Here is an 18,921-nt window from a genome sequence, read left to right as displayed (position 1 = left end):
GATGGATAGATAGAATATAGCTGTGCTTTTGAATAAATACCTGCCTTTATGAAACATCTCTAAAAATCCATTTGGTAAATGTCTACAAAAAGCCGTCCTTATTCTGATCACTTCTGCTCCTAGCACTGTTCATGTGCATGCTCTGCTTCAAGTATCATTTTTTACGTGAGTCTGCAGGTTTGCTTTTCCACTACAGTAAGAATATGTGTGTGCAACAGAGGTTCATGAACTTCAGCACCTGACGAGGGGCCAGTGAGGAGTAGCTGCCATCTGTTGAGCCCTGAGGGAGTCCCACAGTCACCCAGAGCTGCTTGGCCCTTACAAGTAGCCTGTCTGACATCTCTAACTCATCTCTAACCCACCAAACAGCAAATAATGAGGGGGAGACAGCTGGCTGATGGAGCCTGCATGCCCGCCCCCCAACCAGCATCAGGAAAACTGTCAGAAATGCCTACTGAGCTTTTCAGCAACGTAAGCAATATCTGTGGAAGTGGTGAGTTTTAATGAATAAATGTTGGGCAGGGCAGGATTTGCATGATTGCAGGATTTAGCAACAAAAGTAGGGACATCTCTGCATCACCCAACACCCTCTCTCATTTGTCATAATGGCACCTTCAAGGTTGGAATGAAACACCACTCATAAATAAGCTTTCAATGTAAAACACAGATATGATATGTATCACAGCTTTGAGTCTAAAAATACTCTTCGTTACACTTTGTTTCCTATAGATGGCGGTATTTCAAATGATACTCGTGCGAGCTGCAGAGTGCAAGATCTTCTGAATGAAAATAAAACCAAGTGAATTTATTGTAAGAAGTGCGAATGATTGCATTACATTATAAAGCCCTAAACTTGGCTGTCTGCTTCTGACTGACTGCGTGACTGCAACACAATTTCCTCTTCCTTCAGAGATGGTGTGCACGCATGTTTGAAAATGTACAACCCGTTTGGGCACGTAGAAAGTAGTCATTTCACAAATGCATGAAATACGTTTCATTTTACAAGAGGATGAGTTTTGAACACTGGCTTTATCTCCATCCACTCCTGATAACACAAATCACCATAGCTGGTCATCTAAAAACGTTTATGTCTACTCTTTATTAAATGTATCACGTAGTTCTCGATATAAATAATTGTTAGTATTTCATTTGAAGAATAAATGAACATTCATTTTTCATGTGACTTTGTGCCACAGGATGACGCGAAGGAGGTTGGGTCTAAAACGCACACCACCATACGTGAGGTGCAAGTGAACTGATGGGTGACTTCATGTAGCACCGGGATACTCGCACACACGCAGACCGAGAGAGGTCCAGTGGCATCCTATTGGTAAAAAAATAAAAAATCAATCCCTGAACAAGGCTTGAGGGTCACTGGATACTGGATCTCCTCTTCAGCGGCTGGCCGGGAGATGCACACTGTTTTTCATATTACTTTATAAGCTGTGCGTCGCGTCAGCGTAGAAAATATTAACCGGCAGGTTTTTTTTCTGGCTGTATTCACACATTTACTGACGGACTGGCGGCAGCGGGACGTTCCCCTCAAACCTCTGCGAAATCACCGGATCTCAGCTACTCATGAATGAGTATCCTGCTATATCAAGGTGAGCAGTCTACCCTTTACTGTAAGCGGCTGAAAAGCAGCATGTGGTGCATCCAGCAGTTGTGCAGAAGGTGAAAGTTGCGTTGACTTTGACATTGTGCGCTTGCTTATTTTAAAACGCCTCATGGGCTTATTATCACATATCTACTGACCACCTGTGACAACCAGAGATGTGGGCTGATGCTCTGAAAATGCATCTGCTTCAATCAAATTCACAGACAAAAGCAGATCAGCACTGTATTAGGTTGGATGCCAATAACAGGATTATCAGGGGATATATTTAATTCTACTGTACATCACACAAAGGGGGCTACAGCTTGCATGCATGGATTTATCCAGAGTTTGTGGATTATTCTGAGCAGTGCATCATATCAATGGTCATCAGGAGAAAAAGGAGTGTGAAGAATTAAGCCTGGAGATAGAGTCAGCTGCCCTGCCTCCTCCTGCAGCCTTGGCAGCCAGGGCACAGGACAAGCCACTGGGAAGCTGATAAGTCTGGGCAGGAGCTGAGATGAAGCCCTAGTTTGAAAGCAAGCAGAAGTGTAAGCAGTGCCAACCTTAACAATGCATGCTGTTGACCAAGTGCATCTTTGTTTGAGCTCCCTATCTGTGTGTGTGTGTGAGGTGGCAGAGGGGGCGAGGAGGGGTGGTAGTTGGATCCACAGCTCTTTGACTCTCACCCCTCATGCAAACCAGATGAACTCCCTCTTCTCTCTGTGTGCTTTTTCTGGACTGGCTTATCTGGCCGGCCAGTTGGACTAGCTTTTATTCTCCAGGCCCTTCCAGAGTGGGTAAAGCCGCTCGTGGAGCGAGAGAGAAAGAGATTGGCTTCTCTCCTGGCGTGCTCATGGCTGTCATGTGCTTCGGCATTTTATCAGTTGCCTGCTAATTTTAGGATTTAAATGAATCTCCACATCCTTTTTCTCTCCCCCCTTTCTCTCTCTGCTGCATTGATAAGAGTAAATTAAGCTTAGGTTTGGTCTGTGATAATTTTTGTTCTTTTAAAGTGAAGTTGAGGGGCAGCTGATCAGGAAGGGTCATTTAGTCCAAATGGAAAACCACAAATGACTTTTTTTGGTCTTAAATGACAAGACTCAGAGATATCTGTCTGTGAGACTTGAGCTGTGGTCGAACAGCTTCCCATTTGCTCAGGATTACCGACAAGCTTACGCATGATATGTTTTTACAGGAACTGGGCTAGAAGAAATCTTTCTTAGGGAAACAGTGATTAAAACTGTAGATTAGGCAGCATAACTAGGACATAGTCTAATTTCTAGAAAGAGAAGTTGCTGTTGAGGTAGTCAAATGTCATCCGTAGTCATTGATTTTGATTGGGATTGAAGAGGGAGATATAAAAAAATCTTGATAAAAGTTCACATTGTAAGGTTTAACAGGAAAAACCATTCTAATTTAATCAAATTTCTATATTTTGATCCACAGTTTAGATCAGTCTAATATGAAAAATACTTAGAAGAGGCTTCTGCTACATTAGCTATTGATAGTTTTGAGTTTTAATTCCTTAGTCTTTTACCATGCTTACTGTGTCAGTTTTGAGTGTAGGAGAAATGCAGGTGAAACTGCATTATTGTGGAGTCTTTTAACCCAGGAGGCAACACTGGACCAGTGTGGGTGAAGTAATTTAGAACATCCGTCTCTGTCATTTTCCCCCACAAGCAAGGAGTTAAGTGTTATCTTAGACCTCTACAGAGATTAATGAGCTACTGTAAGTTTAAGAGGATCGAGGGGAGAGTGAATGATGAATACACCACTGCAATACTGCAAAAAGAAGGATAAAAACAGTTCTTGATATAAATGACCACCAGTTCAATCCACGACATTGATTTTGGAGTAATTTTGAATATCAGAGAGTGCAATGTGGGTCAGGGGCAAAGGCGACGCACACTTGCTGCAATAATACATCAGTCGAATTAGTGAATGTAACGCAATTACACGGTGTGTGAGTGCACAGCAGCTCATTGTTACCACCCATAGCTGGAGACCCCCCACCTCCAAGCCTCACCTCTTCCACCAACCGCTACCCCCGTTGCCCATGGAGACACTGATTAAACACGACTGTTCAGATGCTACAGCCTGAGGAAGAAGTCGAGCCCCCAGTGTGTGTTGTGTGTGTCAGTATTTGCACGTGCGTGCTCTGATACACTTTTGCCTGTTCTATGTGTGCACATGACGTGTCTTTGTACATAAGTGTGCACACTGGAGATAAGAGATAAAAAGAGAGGTGAGTAAGAGGACTATAATGGAGGAGAGAAAACTGTGATATGCAACTGACACTGATGGAGACAAAAAGGGGGGGAAAGAACAAAATATGGCAGATCATCAGGCACAGCTGATGTTCTGTTGTCCTCTCTTTTTCCCCCCTTCATCCTCCTTTCAATGTTCACGCTTCCGCTCGTTTCTGTGTGTTATCCAAGCCCGGAGGGAGGTTGATGCACAGGTGGAGATGAGGAACCTTCCATGAGAGAGAAAGAGAGTAAGAGGTGGAAATAGATAAGTATAGAGAGTGAGAAAGACTAATAAAGGCTGGAATAGACAGAGAGCGAAAGAGAGCTGGTGACAAACAGTGGAGGGGAGAAGTAAAAGGGAGGAGAGGTACAAGTGGAAAGTGTGCAGCTCACCTGCCAGATGGCAGCTTTGGCAGCACTCAGCATGCAGTCATGGCGGTCCTGCAATATGGTGCATTGCCTCCAGATTGTCACTCCGTTGTTGATACAAACAGTGCAATAACTTTGCTGATGTGTGAGTTTAGCATCTTCTTTGACGCTGGTGTAAGCAAGCAGCATATGGTTGTAAAAAAGCTGACAAAGATGAGAAATTTTCTATGAAATGTATTGGCGCATTACTTTTTAAGTTTGATAAGTTGTAATCTGTTCTTTCTTTAAAGGGCACCTATGCACATGAAAATTGTAATGAGTATAACTCCTTAGTTCATGACAGGTGAACGCGACTGTGGAGACACAAAAGGAGAAAATCTCAATCAGTATTTCTATTACTTTGAAAGATGTCTTAATTAGCCAGATTTTGAAAGTCTAAGTTGCAAAATGCAGAGTATAGTATTGTATAAATGAACGTAACTCATATTTTAGTCAACAAAGTCACGACATCTCAGCTTTTGTTTACACTGATTTTTACAGACATGCAGTGCTAAATTACTTCTCTTTTAACTAGTCATCTGTGCCAGGTTTGGATGTCTTCAAAACTCATTTTCATTTTATAAAGTCTCATACATCTGATGATCAGGGAGCAAAACATTAAATTTAAAAAAGTTGTCAATTGAAATATGACAATTTGATACAGAAATGAAATGCAAAAACTGAAAATGTGTAGTTTCACATTGTAAATGTTTATTCTTATTTAAACTTTGTTTGGTGAAACCAGCTTCTGGTTTCTGGAGCATCTTATTTAAATACATTTTTTTTCCCCAATTCATTTTTTTGTAGATAAGTTGGAAGCAGACCAAAATAGCTTCTTAAAATTAGAACATGCCACTGTTTAAGTCCAGAGAGGACAAAGCAGATCATCCAACCCAATCATACAGTGTACAGTGCTGTGTAGGGTTTTTCAGGTTTGTGATGAAGTATGTATCCAATGTATGTAAGCACTGCAAACATTGCCATAATCCAACACAGACATAAAAGTAGTGGCAGCTGGTCTCTTTTTGGCCTCAAAGGACTTAATTAGACAGAAAACACAGTTTTAACATCAGTTTTTCATTCTGAGCTGTAAAGGAGAGAGAATCATCTCGTTGAATTCCTAAAAAATTGTATTGTGATTTCTTGTCAATTTCTTATTGTTGTGATAAGAGGATGATAATTCAAGAGCTTTGGTTTTGCATTTGAGAACATCCGTTTTGTTATGCCAGCTTTCAAAACAAGTTTTAAATCAAACAAGTTGCTCAGGACAGTTTTAAAAAAATTAATATTTCCAAAACTAGAGATTTACAGGACATTATCAACTTTTTTTTCTCCTTGTTCCACGGAGAGCAAGATTGTTTGGTGGAACCTGCTGAATGCATAGTCTGGCATTGTTTTACAAAAAAAGCAAGCAACCAGTTCCTGGAAAATGCACATTTGATTGCCCAGTGGGAACATCTGCAAAATGGTCCTCATCAGGTTACATGTTCTAGAAGCAGAGTATCTGCACTACAACTAAGACTGCTGCATTGTAATCCTTCCTTGGCAGCCACAAACCAAGCGGGACTTGGCTTAATAGAATTAGGATATTCAATTTTAATTTGAGGATCAAGACCTTTGTCGTATTACAAAGGAAAGTTTAAATCTGCTTTGTAAGTGTTAACCTGAAGAATCTTTTGTAAAAAAAAAAAAAGAAAGAAAAATGAAAAACTTGTGTCCCTTGCAGTAAATTTATATAGAGTGAAATTTATCTTTGTCTGTGGTCCTGGCAGGGTGGTTCACTAGGGTACTGTACATCTATCCAGACTGTTTGTATTTCTGTGCATTTTTAAAAAAAATATTCAAGTGACTGAATTAATAAAAGTTAAATTTGGAAACAAACTGAGCAGATCTAACCACAGATATGGGCCAACATAATCTGCGCAGATGCTTGAATAGTACAGAGTTTGAATGAATGGTCACCACAGGCCTCATTTGCAATGTGGATTAAATGTTAATTGGTTTTGGGAGCAGCAGATATACTTAGAGGTTAAAGTCAAACTTGTGGAATAGTAGAACATGTACCATCTCTCCTCCCCTTTCCTGTTCCTTGTTGCCACACTCGCCGTCTATCACTGTCTCCTCTTGCTCATAGTGATTTGTCAGCAGTGGAGGTAGCAGCTGTTCCTTTTGCATTGTAATTTCTTTGATCGTAATTATTTGTGCCAGCTTCTCCCAACCTTGGCATCTTCTACCCCACAAAGCCATATGGGCAAAGAGAGAGGAAGCAAAGAAAACATGCAAGCTTCTTTGGAATAGTTCTTTGATTTCTGTGTGCAGTGGTGTGAGAATTATGAACATATGTGCTTCACGTGGATGCACTGTATCTCTGTTTTTGATTATTTTTCTCATTCATACGTTTGCTGGAGTCTAGTGGCTGCCAAATGTAATGTATTTTTACTGTCAGTTCCCTTTGATTTATGCATGCAAAGACAATATAGCCCAGCACATCTGTAAGTGAATCTGTCTGAGCAAATGTAGAGCTTTATTCTACAGAAAGTCTACTCAAACAAGAGAAGACAGAAAGTCAGAAGAGGGGGAGCAGAAAATAAAATTACAGCTATTTTGTTTGGATGGATAACAGACTAGTAGTTATTGAGCCAAATAAAACAGCTCACAGCTAGTGAGCTCTGAATCTGGGTGAGAGCATGCTCGAATTATGCTCCTCTTGTTCCGTGTTTCCTTCAGTCAGTGTCCACTTATCACTGTGAACCACAATTGTACTCCTCTTTTTACTCCAGGTTTTTATTCTTGCATCTAAGTAGCACTAAGAACGAGGCATCCTGGGCAGTCAATACAGCGCAGCACTACACACGCATGCTGTCTGGCTCCAAAGCAAACACAGCTCACTCTGTCTTGTTCTGCAATCACTGAATTATAGAAGACCCTGTATTGCACTCGAACTGCATGGGTTTTCATCACAGTGCTGGGGGTCACTTTGACTCTCCTTTCTACACTCATCATATATGCAATGCAAGGGCTTCGGCAGTTGAGATGAGCCAGTTTGAGGTCACCATTAACCAGGAAAGACCGACAATGAGATTTATGGTGGAGGAGACAGAACTGAGGAGAAGGAAGGGAGGAGAATGGCATGCATGGTTAAATCTAACAGTGGCAGCAGTGCCCTTCATCTGCTCCCTGCTCTTAACAGCAATTTCAGATATAGTAGTGTATCTGCATGTATAATGCATACGACCTGAGATAATGGCATGAATTGCAGAGCAGGCTGCTGACAGTGTTGTGGCGATGTGTTGGAACTGATCCCCTAAGTCACATTTGCCTCTGTCCAGGCTCCCCGTAGCATCCTACAGTTAATACAGGCAGAGCGTGTTGCAAAGACATAGTGCTGTTTTACTGCTCCCTACAGACATCCTCCCCTACTCTACTATCAAGATTAGTGGCTGGCTAGAGAGTCCTAAAGCCTGCAATAACTGTGCTGACCAATAAACTAAACAACAAGCATTGAGAAAAGGCAGTTATGGGTCATGTTTGCTGACATGAAAACAATGCTGTAACACACAGACAGGCGATTTTCAAAGTATCAGCATTGGTAATCCAAAAAATAAATAAATTGTGATGAGATACCCCATCCCCACTGAGAGAAATATCTGGGGAAAATGCCATTGTTTGAATTTACGTTGTAGTAAATTAACTGCAGGCCAGCTATCATAAAGTTCCCACTGTGTGGCTTCAAGTTGAACATATCCTGTGGGTGTCTGCAGTGTGGGCATCCATATTATACATTATGCCTTCTGAGGCCTGAGTCTATGTTTCTGTGATAGGAACTTTGAAGACCGAGTCCGTCGCCCCGGGCCTCCCCTCCACAACGCAGCCACAGATAAAACACGGTGGGCTGATCACAAAACATTGCTTCTTCTAATAAACCCCACTGGTCCCTTGTGATTCACTATGACATTCATTTAAAAGTCATCGTTAATAAAGACGGCATTTTCATGTCCTAATTCCCAGACTCATCACTGTAGGTACCAGCGACAGCCCCTGGCCCTGGCTTTCTGGCTCCCTCCTTCTTTCTGTCTACCACGTTTGACCTACTTCTGTCTCCTCAACATTGTAAACAGATCTACTAATTGCCTTCATTTATTCATTTGGAAGTCAAGTTCTGTTGCGTCTGGCGCCCTCCCAACCCATTCATGTGTAACGTGTACAACAGTGTCCCTTCCCCCCATAGACTCGTCTTCGTGTATTTGCTGAAAACCTCAGACGAAAGTATCTCACGTGAGTTTAGTAGTGAAAAGTGCAAACACTGTTTAGAAATATAGCAGCAGTTTTTCCCCCTCACAGTCTAAACTTATTTCCAAGAGGAAACTTCTATAAACTTCTTTCATGTCTCCAAAAACCCAAAGGTACAAAAATTTCACAAAGTTCTCCTGCACAGCTAGATTGTAATCATGAAGACAGAAGCTGTTATGACTATTGTAGTTCTGACAGATTTCCGCCCCCGTGGTCTTATACTGTTATTGCCTTTGTGTAGCCTTAGAAATCTAGGACACAAACAGCAGAAAAATCCCAAACAGTTTTTATCACCTCTGAAGCGAGTGACAATGACTCCTGTTGTTGACTAAGTGTGAGAGCATAGATCTATCTTCTGACCTTTAGAAAGATCACAACACAGTCTGTCAGCAGTGTTCCCAATCTCACACAAATCTATAATACCAAAACACAAACAAGATAAACTCGAACACCGTGTTGTTTCTGCTAAATCTGTCATTGTTTTACGAGATGAGAACATCATGTTGCCATCCAATCCCCGGTATTTGAAAATATTATATTTACTAAAAGAGTGTTAAAATTGGCTTTGTTCTTAGCTCTGTACTTTTCCATGATAAAGTGATCCAGGCATAGTGAAACAAAACAATTAGCCTGGGAAAGCAGGTTCAAGATTCACACACACATTGTTTGGCTTATCCAGAGAATATGACGAAACAGGTTGAACCTACTCATGTCCAATCATACTCGGGCGAGTGTGAGTCCAACCTATGTGTCATATAAATACAAAAGATACCCGGAAATCGAGGCTCGGTCTGACGGATTTCTTGCGGGAGCTCTGTTCCACTGAGCCCAGCGCTGATATGCTTCACGTGTGACTACCAATAAACACTTTATTTAACTTGAGATTCCTCCGGCTTGTTCTTGAGCTTCCAATGAAAGAATCGAGCTAACAATTTGGTGCCGTGACCTGGATTGGTTGACTCAGACTGTGTCCGAGGGAGGACTGCCGGAGGTGATCGAGGGGGACCTTGACATGTTCAAAAAATATAAATAATCTTAATTCAAAGTTGGGACTTTTTGACCAGTTGGAATTTAAAACTTTAGGTGTCCGCAAACCTGTAATTGTCATTACAACAGAAATGATGGAAATCATGACAAAAAATTGTAGTGTTGTCAGCTCATTTGAATTAACTGGAACTTGAAACTTTACCACAAGAACAATGCTAACAAAACACCTCATGCAGTCGGACCTAAACAAGTTTAAAACCGATGTATAAAGACAAGCAAGGAAAAATACTGAATATTTGAATTAATCTCTGAAGGCAGATGGATTAAATAAATATAAAAATAGGTGACAATTCCTTCTGTCCCATGAATCATGCCTCACAAGGTGCTACAGAGGCTGTGACAGCATTTCATCACAATAAAAACTAAACCTTAGCGGTAGATTTGGTTCCGCTGATCTTGATCCAGGTCAAAGGGTTATGTTTGTGAAGAGTAGAGGCCGGCTTCTCCATCCTTTGCATTGTGATTGGTGCCTACTGAGAGCTTGCGTCCCCAGTGGCCTCTGGAAACCATGTTCCTGTGTGTGAGTGTGAATGAGTCACGTCTGGACTGGAGTGTGTCTGAGAGTGGTGAGGAGGAGAATTCAGTAGGGAGGACTGCGCAGGGCGAAGAGCTGTCTCTATAATCCAGGGTAAACACTGAGCAGCATGACTGCACGCCTTAGACGTGACCAGAGCCGGTAGAACAGAAATGGATGAGATGAGGCTGCTGCTTGCCTGCCTGCTTGCCCAGCTCTGCTCCTGATTTCTCCTCTGTTCTGGAACACCTCGCAGGATTTGAGAGGAATATTCTCAACACCAAATTAACCTCTGGGTGGCACTGCTGGGGTCTGTGTTTCAGGTCATGTCATACCCAAATCTGGCTCTGGAAATATCATTTGATCTGCTATTTACAGTTGGACCTCAAGAACACAGTCTTACTTTTTATTTCTTGATAAAAATAGGCAAGTGTTTGAGGCCTGGAGAAAGATTTCTGGATAAAGCGCCCCCCAAAAAAATATCAAAGTTTTTCACCTGGGATCTTATTGTGTGCCCCAAATAAAATAAATCCAGACTAACAGGACCCCACTGGACACCACAAAACAGAGACAGCTCATTCAGTAAACCAAATTTTTTGTTGCTTAATGTTGTAGCGCCTCAACAGCATGCAATGAACAAGCTAATGAATCTACTTCCAAATGGAGCTTTAGAGCATTGCATGACATTCTTTTTTCTAAAAAGCCTGCATTGAAAACAGAAGAAAGATTAGGAAAAAGGTTTGCACACCAGGGTCCAAAGATTTTCGATGAGCACTGGTTTAGGCTTTTTGCTTTACTAAATATTATGCCTGCACCTGTTGAAAACATGTCAACAATGTCTGAATATTGTTTTCACATAAAAAGGACAAATGAACACAAAAAATGGCTCAGGGACGATTTGAGGGATTTTCAAAGAAGAAATGAAGAAAGGAACAGAAAAGAAGCTTCTCTCATGTTACATTTAAAGTAAAGGGAAACAATTTAAAGATAGTGAAAAGCAACATAAGATCGGCTCATTAGCTCAGTGTCATCTGTTAAAGCAAACAGTGAACTTCAAATTTGAATGCAGCAGTACAGTGTGTGACAGTTATTACTCTTCAGTGGCCAATTACTGGTGGAGTTGCTCACACTGAGCCTGCCAAATTGAGCAGAGTAGGTCGAGACACTTGAGTGACTTGCCCCCCTTGTGAGCATGGTGGGACAGATGGACAAAAGATGCTGGAGTGGAGCTGGAGTCGGCCCAGCCAGCTCAGTATCAGTCCATCCGCTTCTTCGCTGGCTCCAGCTCAACGCAGCCGGACGTCCTGTTAGTCAGCCAATTGAGAGCACCCACTGCATCATGACCCCCGCATTAGGATCTGACATGGCTGTCTTCATTTAACCTTTACTTATACCAAGAAGTCTTGCTGAGAAAACCCCCTGTTTACGTTTGTGCCAGCCAAAAAGGACGGTTGGACTTGAGGAGAAACCTTCTAGCATTCAGCAGGAAATTTAAAGAGGCATTTAGGTGAGTCAAGTTGATTAAAAAAATTTGTTTTAGAAGAGTGTGTAGGTGGCTCTCGTGTAATAATGAAGACAACAAAGAGGAGAAAGAAACCAGCTTTGAGGGTGACGGAAGAGCTTCTGGTGACATCTTGTCTTAGTTTATGGTGCAAACTCTTTTCAAGGCAGGTTTTTTTATTCCATTAATGAACATACTTGAAGTAACAAAATATATTAACCCATTATAAATCACGCTTATAGCGACTTCTTTTAAATCTCCTGTCTTTATTTTGAGATGCAAACTTATTTTTTTTACTATAATAATCTCATTTAGTCTCATCTACATATGAAGCACCATCAGACTAAATAATAGTTATATCAACTGGAAAAAAAACCCAAAAAACAGTAAACCCATTTACCATCTGTTTGTGTAACTCATCCATCATATGTTTGATGCTTGTTCTGTGGAAATATCCCCATAAAATATGCTAATGAAATTAAACAGGGAAGTGCGAGAGTTGATGCTGCCTGGCTCTGAATCTCTAATGACTCCATGCCATCCCAGGAAAAAGCCTGATTAATTTAGGAATGGGCCGCAGTGGAGAGTGATTAATTCCTTCTGGATTCAACCATTTAAATGAACAAGGAGGAGGGGAGAATGGAAAACAGGAAGCCCAAAATATGTATGCATAATTAATACATTTGGATGTAATTAGCCACCCAAAAGGACGGGACGCACTACTACATTGTGTCAGTGCTTTGTTCAAGTGGCAGGCAAGTTAGTTTTCTTTTACAAAGAGGCAAATATAATGCGCCCCCCTTTAGAAAGGGGGAATATTGGACCATCTCTTCATCGCTAGTAAATTCGTGGAGACAGTTTATACAAATGATTACTTGTTTCTTTGATTTCTCATGTGTTTGACTAAGCAGAGATAAAGGAGATGATATGCACATATATTTTCTGACTTTTTAGATAAAATGTCTGTCGAAATCTTTAAGGCAGTGTGTCACACTTAAAAGAATCATGGATTTTCTTTTTAAATTTAAAAGCATTTTTCTCTTTTTTTTCTTTTTCAGAATTATGTGAAGATAACTTTTGAAGCACAAGACCACACTTCAGCACAGTCCTGCTCCTTGCTGGCACACTATCCCACTTGTCTGAGCTCAGCCTTTTTCGGAGCCCTGTGGGGATGGGGATGTGCTCGGATAAAGGATGGACTTACCACAGCCTTCCTAAAGGTCACTGTCCTCTAAAGGTCATGTCATGGCCCTTTGCCCTGTGGTTATTGACTCTGATCTGTGTGAATCAAACGGCGACTCTTGGGCAGACTATAAACACCTTTCAATCAGAGAGGAGGGAATGGTCATTAAACCATCTGACGGTGCATCAGTCCACTGGGGCTCTGTACGTTGGAGCCGTCAACAGAATCTACAAGTTGTCTGCTAATCTCACCCTCCTGGTGTCTCATGATACAGGGCCAGAGTATGACAACAAAGCATGTTATCCACCACTGATTGTCCAGCCCTGTTCTGAGCCCTTGGCCTCCACTGACAATGTTAACAAACTGTTGCTCATCGACTACTCTCACAACCGGCTGCTGGCCTGTGGCAGTCTCTACCAGGGTGTCTGTAAGCTGATGAGGCTAGATGACTTGTTCATCCTAGTTGAGCCCACGCATAAGAAAGAGCACTATCTGTCCAGTGACAACCAGACAGGGACTATGTACGGTGTTGTTGTGCCTTCCCAGGGTCAGGATGCCACTCTGTACATTGGCACTGCTGTTGGTGGTAAACAAGATTACTTTCCAACCATCTCCAGCCGTAAACTCCCTCGTGACCCAGAATCCTCTGCTATGCTGGACTACGAGCTTCACACTGATTTTGTTTCATCCCTCATCAAAATCCCCTCAGACACACTGGCTCTTGTTCCGCACTTTGACATCTATTACATCTATGGCTTCTCTAGCGGAAGCTTTGTCTACTTCATGACTGTCCAGCCAGAGACTCCAGAGAATGGAATGCCTGCAGGCAGTTCCCCAGTTGACCTGTTTTACACATCCCGCATCATCCGCCTCTGCAAAGGTGACAAGAAGTTTCACTCATATGTGTCACTTCCTATGGGATGCATACACAAAGGCGAGGAGTACCGTCTGCTGCAGGCAGCTTACCTGTCTAAGGCAGGCAGGGTGCTGGCTAAGTCGCTCAACATCAGTGCTCAGGAGGACGTGCTCTTTGCAGTGTTCTCTAAGGGACAAAAGCAGTACCACGACCCTTCAGATCACTCTGCCCTCTGCATCTTCACCATCCAAGACATCAACACACGCATTAAGGAGCGGCTACAATCCTGCTACCAAGGAGAGGGAAACCTGGAGCTGCACTGGCTGCTGGGAAAGGACGTACAGTGCACCAAGGCGGTAGGTGGAGTGTAGAAAAGGTGAAACCCACACTGTAGCATGCATTTATTTTGGCCAGCTATGAATCCTCCATAATTACAAACGATGGCTGTTTGGTTGCCCCACAACTTTTATTGCAGCTTAATACCTTATAGGCAGGCAGCCTGTGCTATGCTGAAGAAACCATTCAGGATTCAGGATCCTATTAGAGCAGGAGAGCTGGGGGAGATTAATTTCACAATGCTAATCAGGGGAGTTTTCTATGGAGCTTTGATATCATTTAGGGGTTTGGGCACTGACTCCCACCTCCTTCTCCTCCCTTTTCTTTCCCTCTCTCTCTCACCATCTTTTTCCTCCTATTCTTGTCGCTGTCAGCAGTACTTGAACCCTCTGAGACCTGTTCTTGATCTTGAGAAAAGGGCTTTTTTGTAAATGTCCAAGTCTGAGCCTTTGTGAAAGCTATAATTCTGCATAATGAGCAGTCCTCATGGAAATGAGTTGAAAACGAATCATAAAAACAAAGATATCACTCACATAAATTGCTCTGGTGATTCTGGACTTGTACTGAGATTCCACCATGCCATCAAATAAATAACATGTACTGTTATTCATAAAAGCAGCTTATGGAGAAAAAGGACGCATAATGATTCAATCATTTCAGTCTCAGTGCACATAACCAAAAGGCTTTGTATCTAAAATGGACAGCAAGATAAAAAAAATTGGCTACTCTTAGATCTTATTGGACACATGATTAGTCAGTCAGTTCAACTGTATAGTGGTTCCAGAGATGCACTAGTGTGGTTTTGATCCCTGTACTACTGCTATACGGATCATGATTTGAAAAAAAAACAGGATGATTGTTTTCTGGTGTTTTCCTGACAGGTAAAAAGTTACAAATAGTCAAGATCAATAGTGATTACTTTAGGAGATAGGTGCTTTAAGAAAAACGCTATTTTAACGTTCTAATGTTCACACTGAAAATGCTACCGCTAATATTGTGTACACGAAGCTGAGGCTGATAAGAATTACTTTTGTTTTATAAGTGTTCCCTGCTGGAAATATTGATTTCCCAACACCATGACTTAAAACCACAGCTGTAGAATATATATATATATATATGTTTTTAATGCTCCTCTCCTTGTGTTGCTGTCATACAGTAACATTCTAATTTCTGAAATTTTAGATTGCAGAAGCAGGCAGGATTTAACTCTGGCTTATTTAATCCTAAAAACGGTAATTAGATTTGCCTCTGATTTGGCATTCCTGTTAAATTCCGATAGGGTCAAAAAACAACTGTGATTGGAGTCTAGCTGTGAGCACTGATTGTCTGCTGGTATCAGCTGGCTCTTGTTGGCATGGAATGACAGTTACATGATTTTGTAAAAAGATGCAATGTATTAAAGAAACATTTAGTATTTAGTATATTTACAGATTGTTATAATGCTGTCATATAAACCTATGGTGTTAGAACTTTAGCAAAGTAATACACACATTAGTTTGTTAAATGAATACATAACAGACACTGTAGTCTTGAAAACATATGAAAAGTATTCCAGTAAATGTATTTAAGTTATATTTCACTTGTCTTGAATTGAGACAAGTGAAAAAGAACTTAACACTCTATAAGATTACATATTTTTTTATTTATAAGCTTAAAGGTCAGAAGGGGAAAGAGTCAGGTGGGGTGATACATCAAATTGGTGCTAAGCTCACTTCACTAATCACCTTCGGTAAAACTCAGGCACACAACTGTGCACAAGAAGTAGGGGATGTGAACTAAGAAATTAACAGCCCTAAAAAAGTGTTTCTATATACTAAGTGACAGGCAATTAGCAAAGGTTTGAGGTGCATGTTAGTATATCCAATTGGACTGCTAAGCATGCAGCTCTCCTTGATGCTTAATCAAAACCTGACATCTCATGTGCTGTGTGTTTGTGTGATGTCAGATCAAGCGATCTAAGAATCACAGAAACAGGCGCAAAATACTCAACATTTCTCGTGTTGCCATCAGCAATTAAGTCTGCTCTATAAATCCGGCTGCTCCAAGGCTCGTTGGGAAGCCCAGCAGCCCAAAACCCTTTTGATGTAACATTTTTAACCCTGAAAATTGTGCACTTTATGCTTGTTAGACTTACCAGAAGTCAGTCTGAATTCTCATCTTATATTCGCATATGTCTACAGTGATCTCGGTACCCCACTCTTCATCTCGTTTCATTGATCTCCAGTTACCTCCTTTAATCTCTCATCCTTATCTTTTTCCCTCTTCCTCCTCTTTTCTACCTTTCTTTCTTTCTTTCTTTCTTTCTTTCTTTCTTTCTTTCTTTCTTTCTTTCTTTCTTTCTTTCTTTCTTTCTTTCTTTTATTTTCTCATGTTTTCTTCATCCTCACATCCTACCTCTCTCCCCACAGCCTGTTCCCATTGATGATCACTTCTGTGGACTGGATATAAACCAACCACTGGGGGGTTCCCAGCTGGTGTCGGGTCAGACAGTGTTCACTGAGAGCAGGGACAGGCTGACCTCTGTCACTTCCTATGTCTACAATGGACACAGTGTGGTCTTCGTGGGCACCAGGGGTGGACGACTGAAGAAGGTAAGAGGAGCAACACTCTGACAGTTGAAGACAAGCATGTAAGGCTTTAATCTTTCTTCCACAAGAATTACTTGGTTGTTTACGGTGAATTGTTCATTCTCAAGAGACGAAACCAGATCTTTGTGATGGTGTATCATTTCTTGCCCAGAACACAACAATGACTTCTCATAGCTGGTGGTGATCCAATGAAATCTCTGCCTCTCAGTATTAGGTTCTGAAAAGCGATGCAAAATGGTGTCTGATCCCAGCTTTCTGAATCATCATCCTCAGATTTGTGTGATTACAATGGCTCTGATGATGTGCTCACTAACAGTTATTTTGTGCAATCAGAGCAGACTATGTAAGATTAAGAATGCGCATATCATCTTCCTTCAAATAAGCTTAGCTGCACTTAGCTGCAAGTAAAACAGACACACACAAGTGTGGATGAGTAGTTTGAAGTCCAAGGACTCAACCAAAGACAAAAATACAAACTTTTAAAGCAACATCTTTCTCGTATAAATGTTTGGGCAAATTGCACAGTCATTGCTTGACAACACACCCCTTGGCAAGATTCAAAGCTTTTAAAGACTTTTTGTAGCCAACAAAGACTCTTTCAGTTCTTTATTTGGGGGATTTTTGCCCATTCTTCCCTAAATGGTTTTCTAATTCTGTGAAATTCATGAGCTATCCCTTTTGCCTTGGTCCTTTGAGTTCTAGCTGCAGGGTTTAGGTGGTATGTCAGTGGTGATGTTTGGAAGACTTTGATAGCCATGGCAAAACCTTCAGTGTTCTCCTCTTGAGGGAGTTCATTGTTGATTTTTAGATCATATCCTGCTGTAGAAACCAACATCTTTTCATCTTCAGAATTTGCTGGTATGTAATTTAATATTTTCATCCCTCTAAAAGAGTTTCACGGTCCCACTGGCAGGAACATACCCCATGCTTAAAAAGGGTTTTTTCTTTTCATAAGATTCTTTCGTGAGCTTCTATTTTACCTTCATCAGGTTTTCTTCTGGTAAAAATTCCTGAGAGTCTTAAAGGCAATCAAGAGTTTTGACGTGCCTTTCAAACATTTCTCAAAGTGTTTAACGACAGACCTTAACAGTATTCCAGAGCCCTGCCAATTCTTTAAGATACTACAGAAAGAAAATAAATGTCCTAGTCCACTAGGGAGTAGTTGTAAGGTTGTAAGGGGTCTCTAAATTTATCCTCCAAAAAAGCTAATTAAGGTGCAAGTGTTATTAAGTGAGCACATTAAGATACATGGGGTGCACAAACTGTCTTTTTTCACTCTAAAATATAAACCGTAAAACACATGTTGTTTAGAAATGTAATATTTAATGTTCACTCTTTTGGAGATGACTTACTTAACTAACAACAGTGACAAATATTTTGACCATGGGTGCCCAAACTTGTGCACGTCGTCACACATTTAAACAAAATAAGGTTGTCCATCACTCTGAAGGCCTGACACCAAAACAATGAAGGTGCACTTCAGTGTCTTAGCATTGAACTTTCATAAAGTTTGGGGATTTGCAGGAGACTCACTATGAAAAGAGTTATACAAAAACACAGAATCTACACCTTCTGTTGTGCAGCTTGATATAATCTTTTCCTCAAACCTTCACAGTCTCATAATGTCTCACGTCTTTAGATCTCTGCCATCAGATTGTAGCCTAAAAAAAACTCAGAGCTCTGGGCTCAAGCAAAGATGACATCACTGTGACAGCAGGTTTATTTCTCAAAGCTGCCTCCAGCCTAACTGCATAACCGAGTAATCTGAGCTCAAATATCTCATGTCAATCCAGATTCAGACAGATATTTTGACAGCCGTGATAGTGCTACATGACGAATGTACCAATTTTAATATGTAAAAATATGGATGTCTATAAATGCTTTGCCTTAGTTAAAATATTTCTGCTAGTAACCATTGAAAACATTAATCTGTTATCCATCAGAGAAACATTACGAAAATCACATCATTTGCAGTAATTTTTGTGTCTCACCACCACTGATGTCATAATGATCCTTAATCCATTAACACTAATTAACACAATAATCAGCTCAATTAATTATCAAATTAGCATAATTTGGTGTGTTAAGTATATTATGGTGATTATGTTGAGACATTATGCAGCTGAACAAAGGTACAGTAATCATGCAGCATTAAATTTTGTTCTGCAGCCTATAAACAGGCACAAATTGATGTAAATCTAAATTTGTGACCGCTTCAATCAAAACTGAAGTACATGCCTGTTCCTTCAGTTCCTTTGTGTAAACTAAAAGTAACAGGACATTATGCACCTGTAGTGGCTCTTGTTTAAATGTGCCCTGGTGGATCAGGCTTTGAATGGCCTTCAGCATTAC

At 41.0% G+C, this 18,921-nt stretch overlaps 1 protein-coding gene across 1 annotated transcript in view; it reads left to right on the top strand.

Moving 5' to 3' along the window:
- The first annotated feature begins 1,256 nt into the window (after positions 1 to 1,256).
- LOC142377500 (plexin-A2-like) overlaps positions 1,257 to 18,921 on the top strand; it is a 78,583-nt gene continuing 60,918 nt past the window's right edge. Inside the window, exons 1-3 of the mRNA XM_075461663.1 lie at positions 1,257 to 1,604; positions 12,665 to 14,001; positions 16,390 to 16,572. Coding sequence (XP_075317778.1) covers positions 12,778 to 14,001; positions 16,390 to 16,572 — 1,407 coding nt within the window. The 5' untranslated portion in view covers positions 1,257 to 1,604; positions 12,665 to 12,777. The remainder of the gene's footprint in view (positions 1,605 to 12,664; positions 14,002 to 16,389; positions 16,573 to 18,921) is intronic.

Source organism: Odontesthes bonariensis, chromosome 3, assembly GCF_027942865.1.
Source record: "Odontesthes bonariensis isolate fOdoBon6 chromosome 3, fOdoBon6.hap1, whole genome shotgun sequence".
NCBI lineage: Eukaryota > Metazoa > Chordata > Actinopteri > Atheriniformes > Atherinopsidae > Odontesthes > Odontesthes bonariensis.
This window is presented reverse-complemented; position numbering and strand designations above follow the sequence as displayed.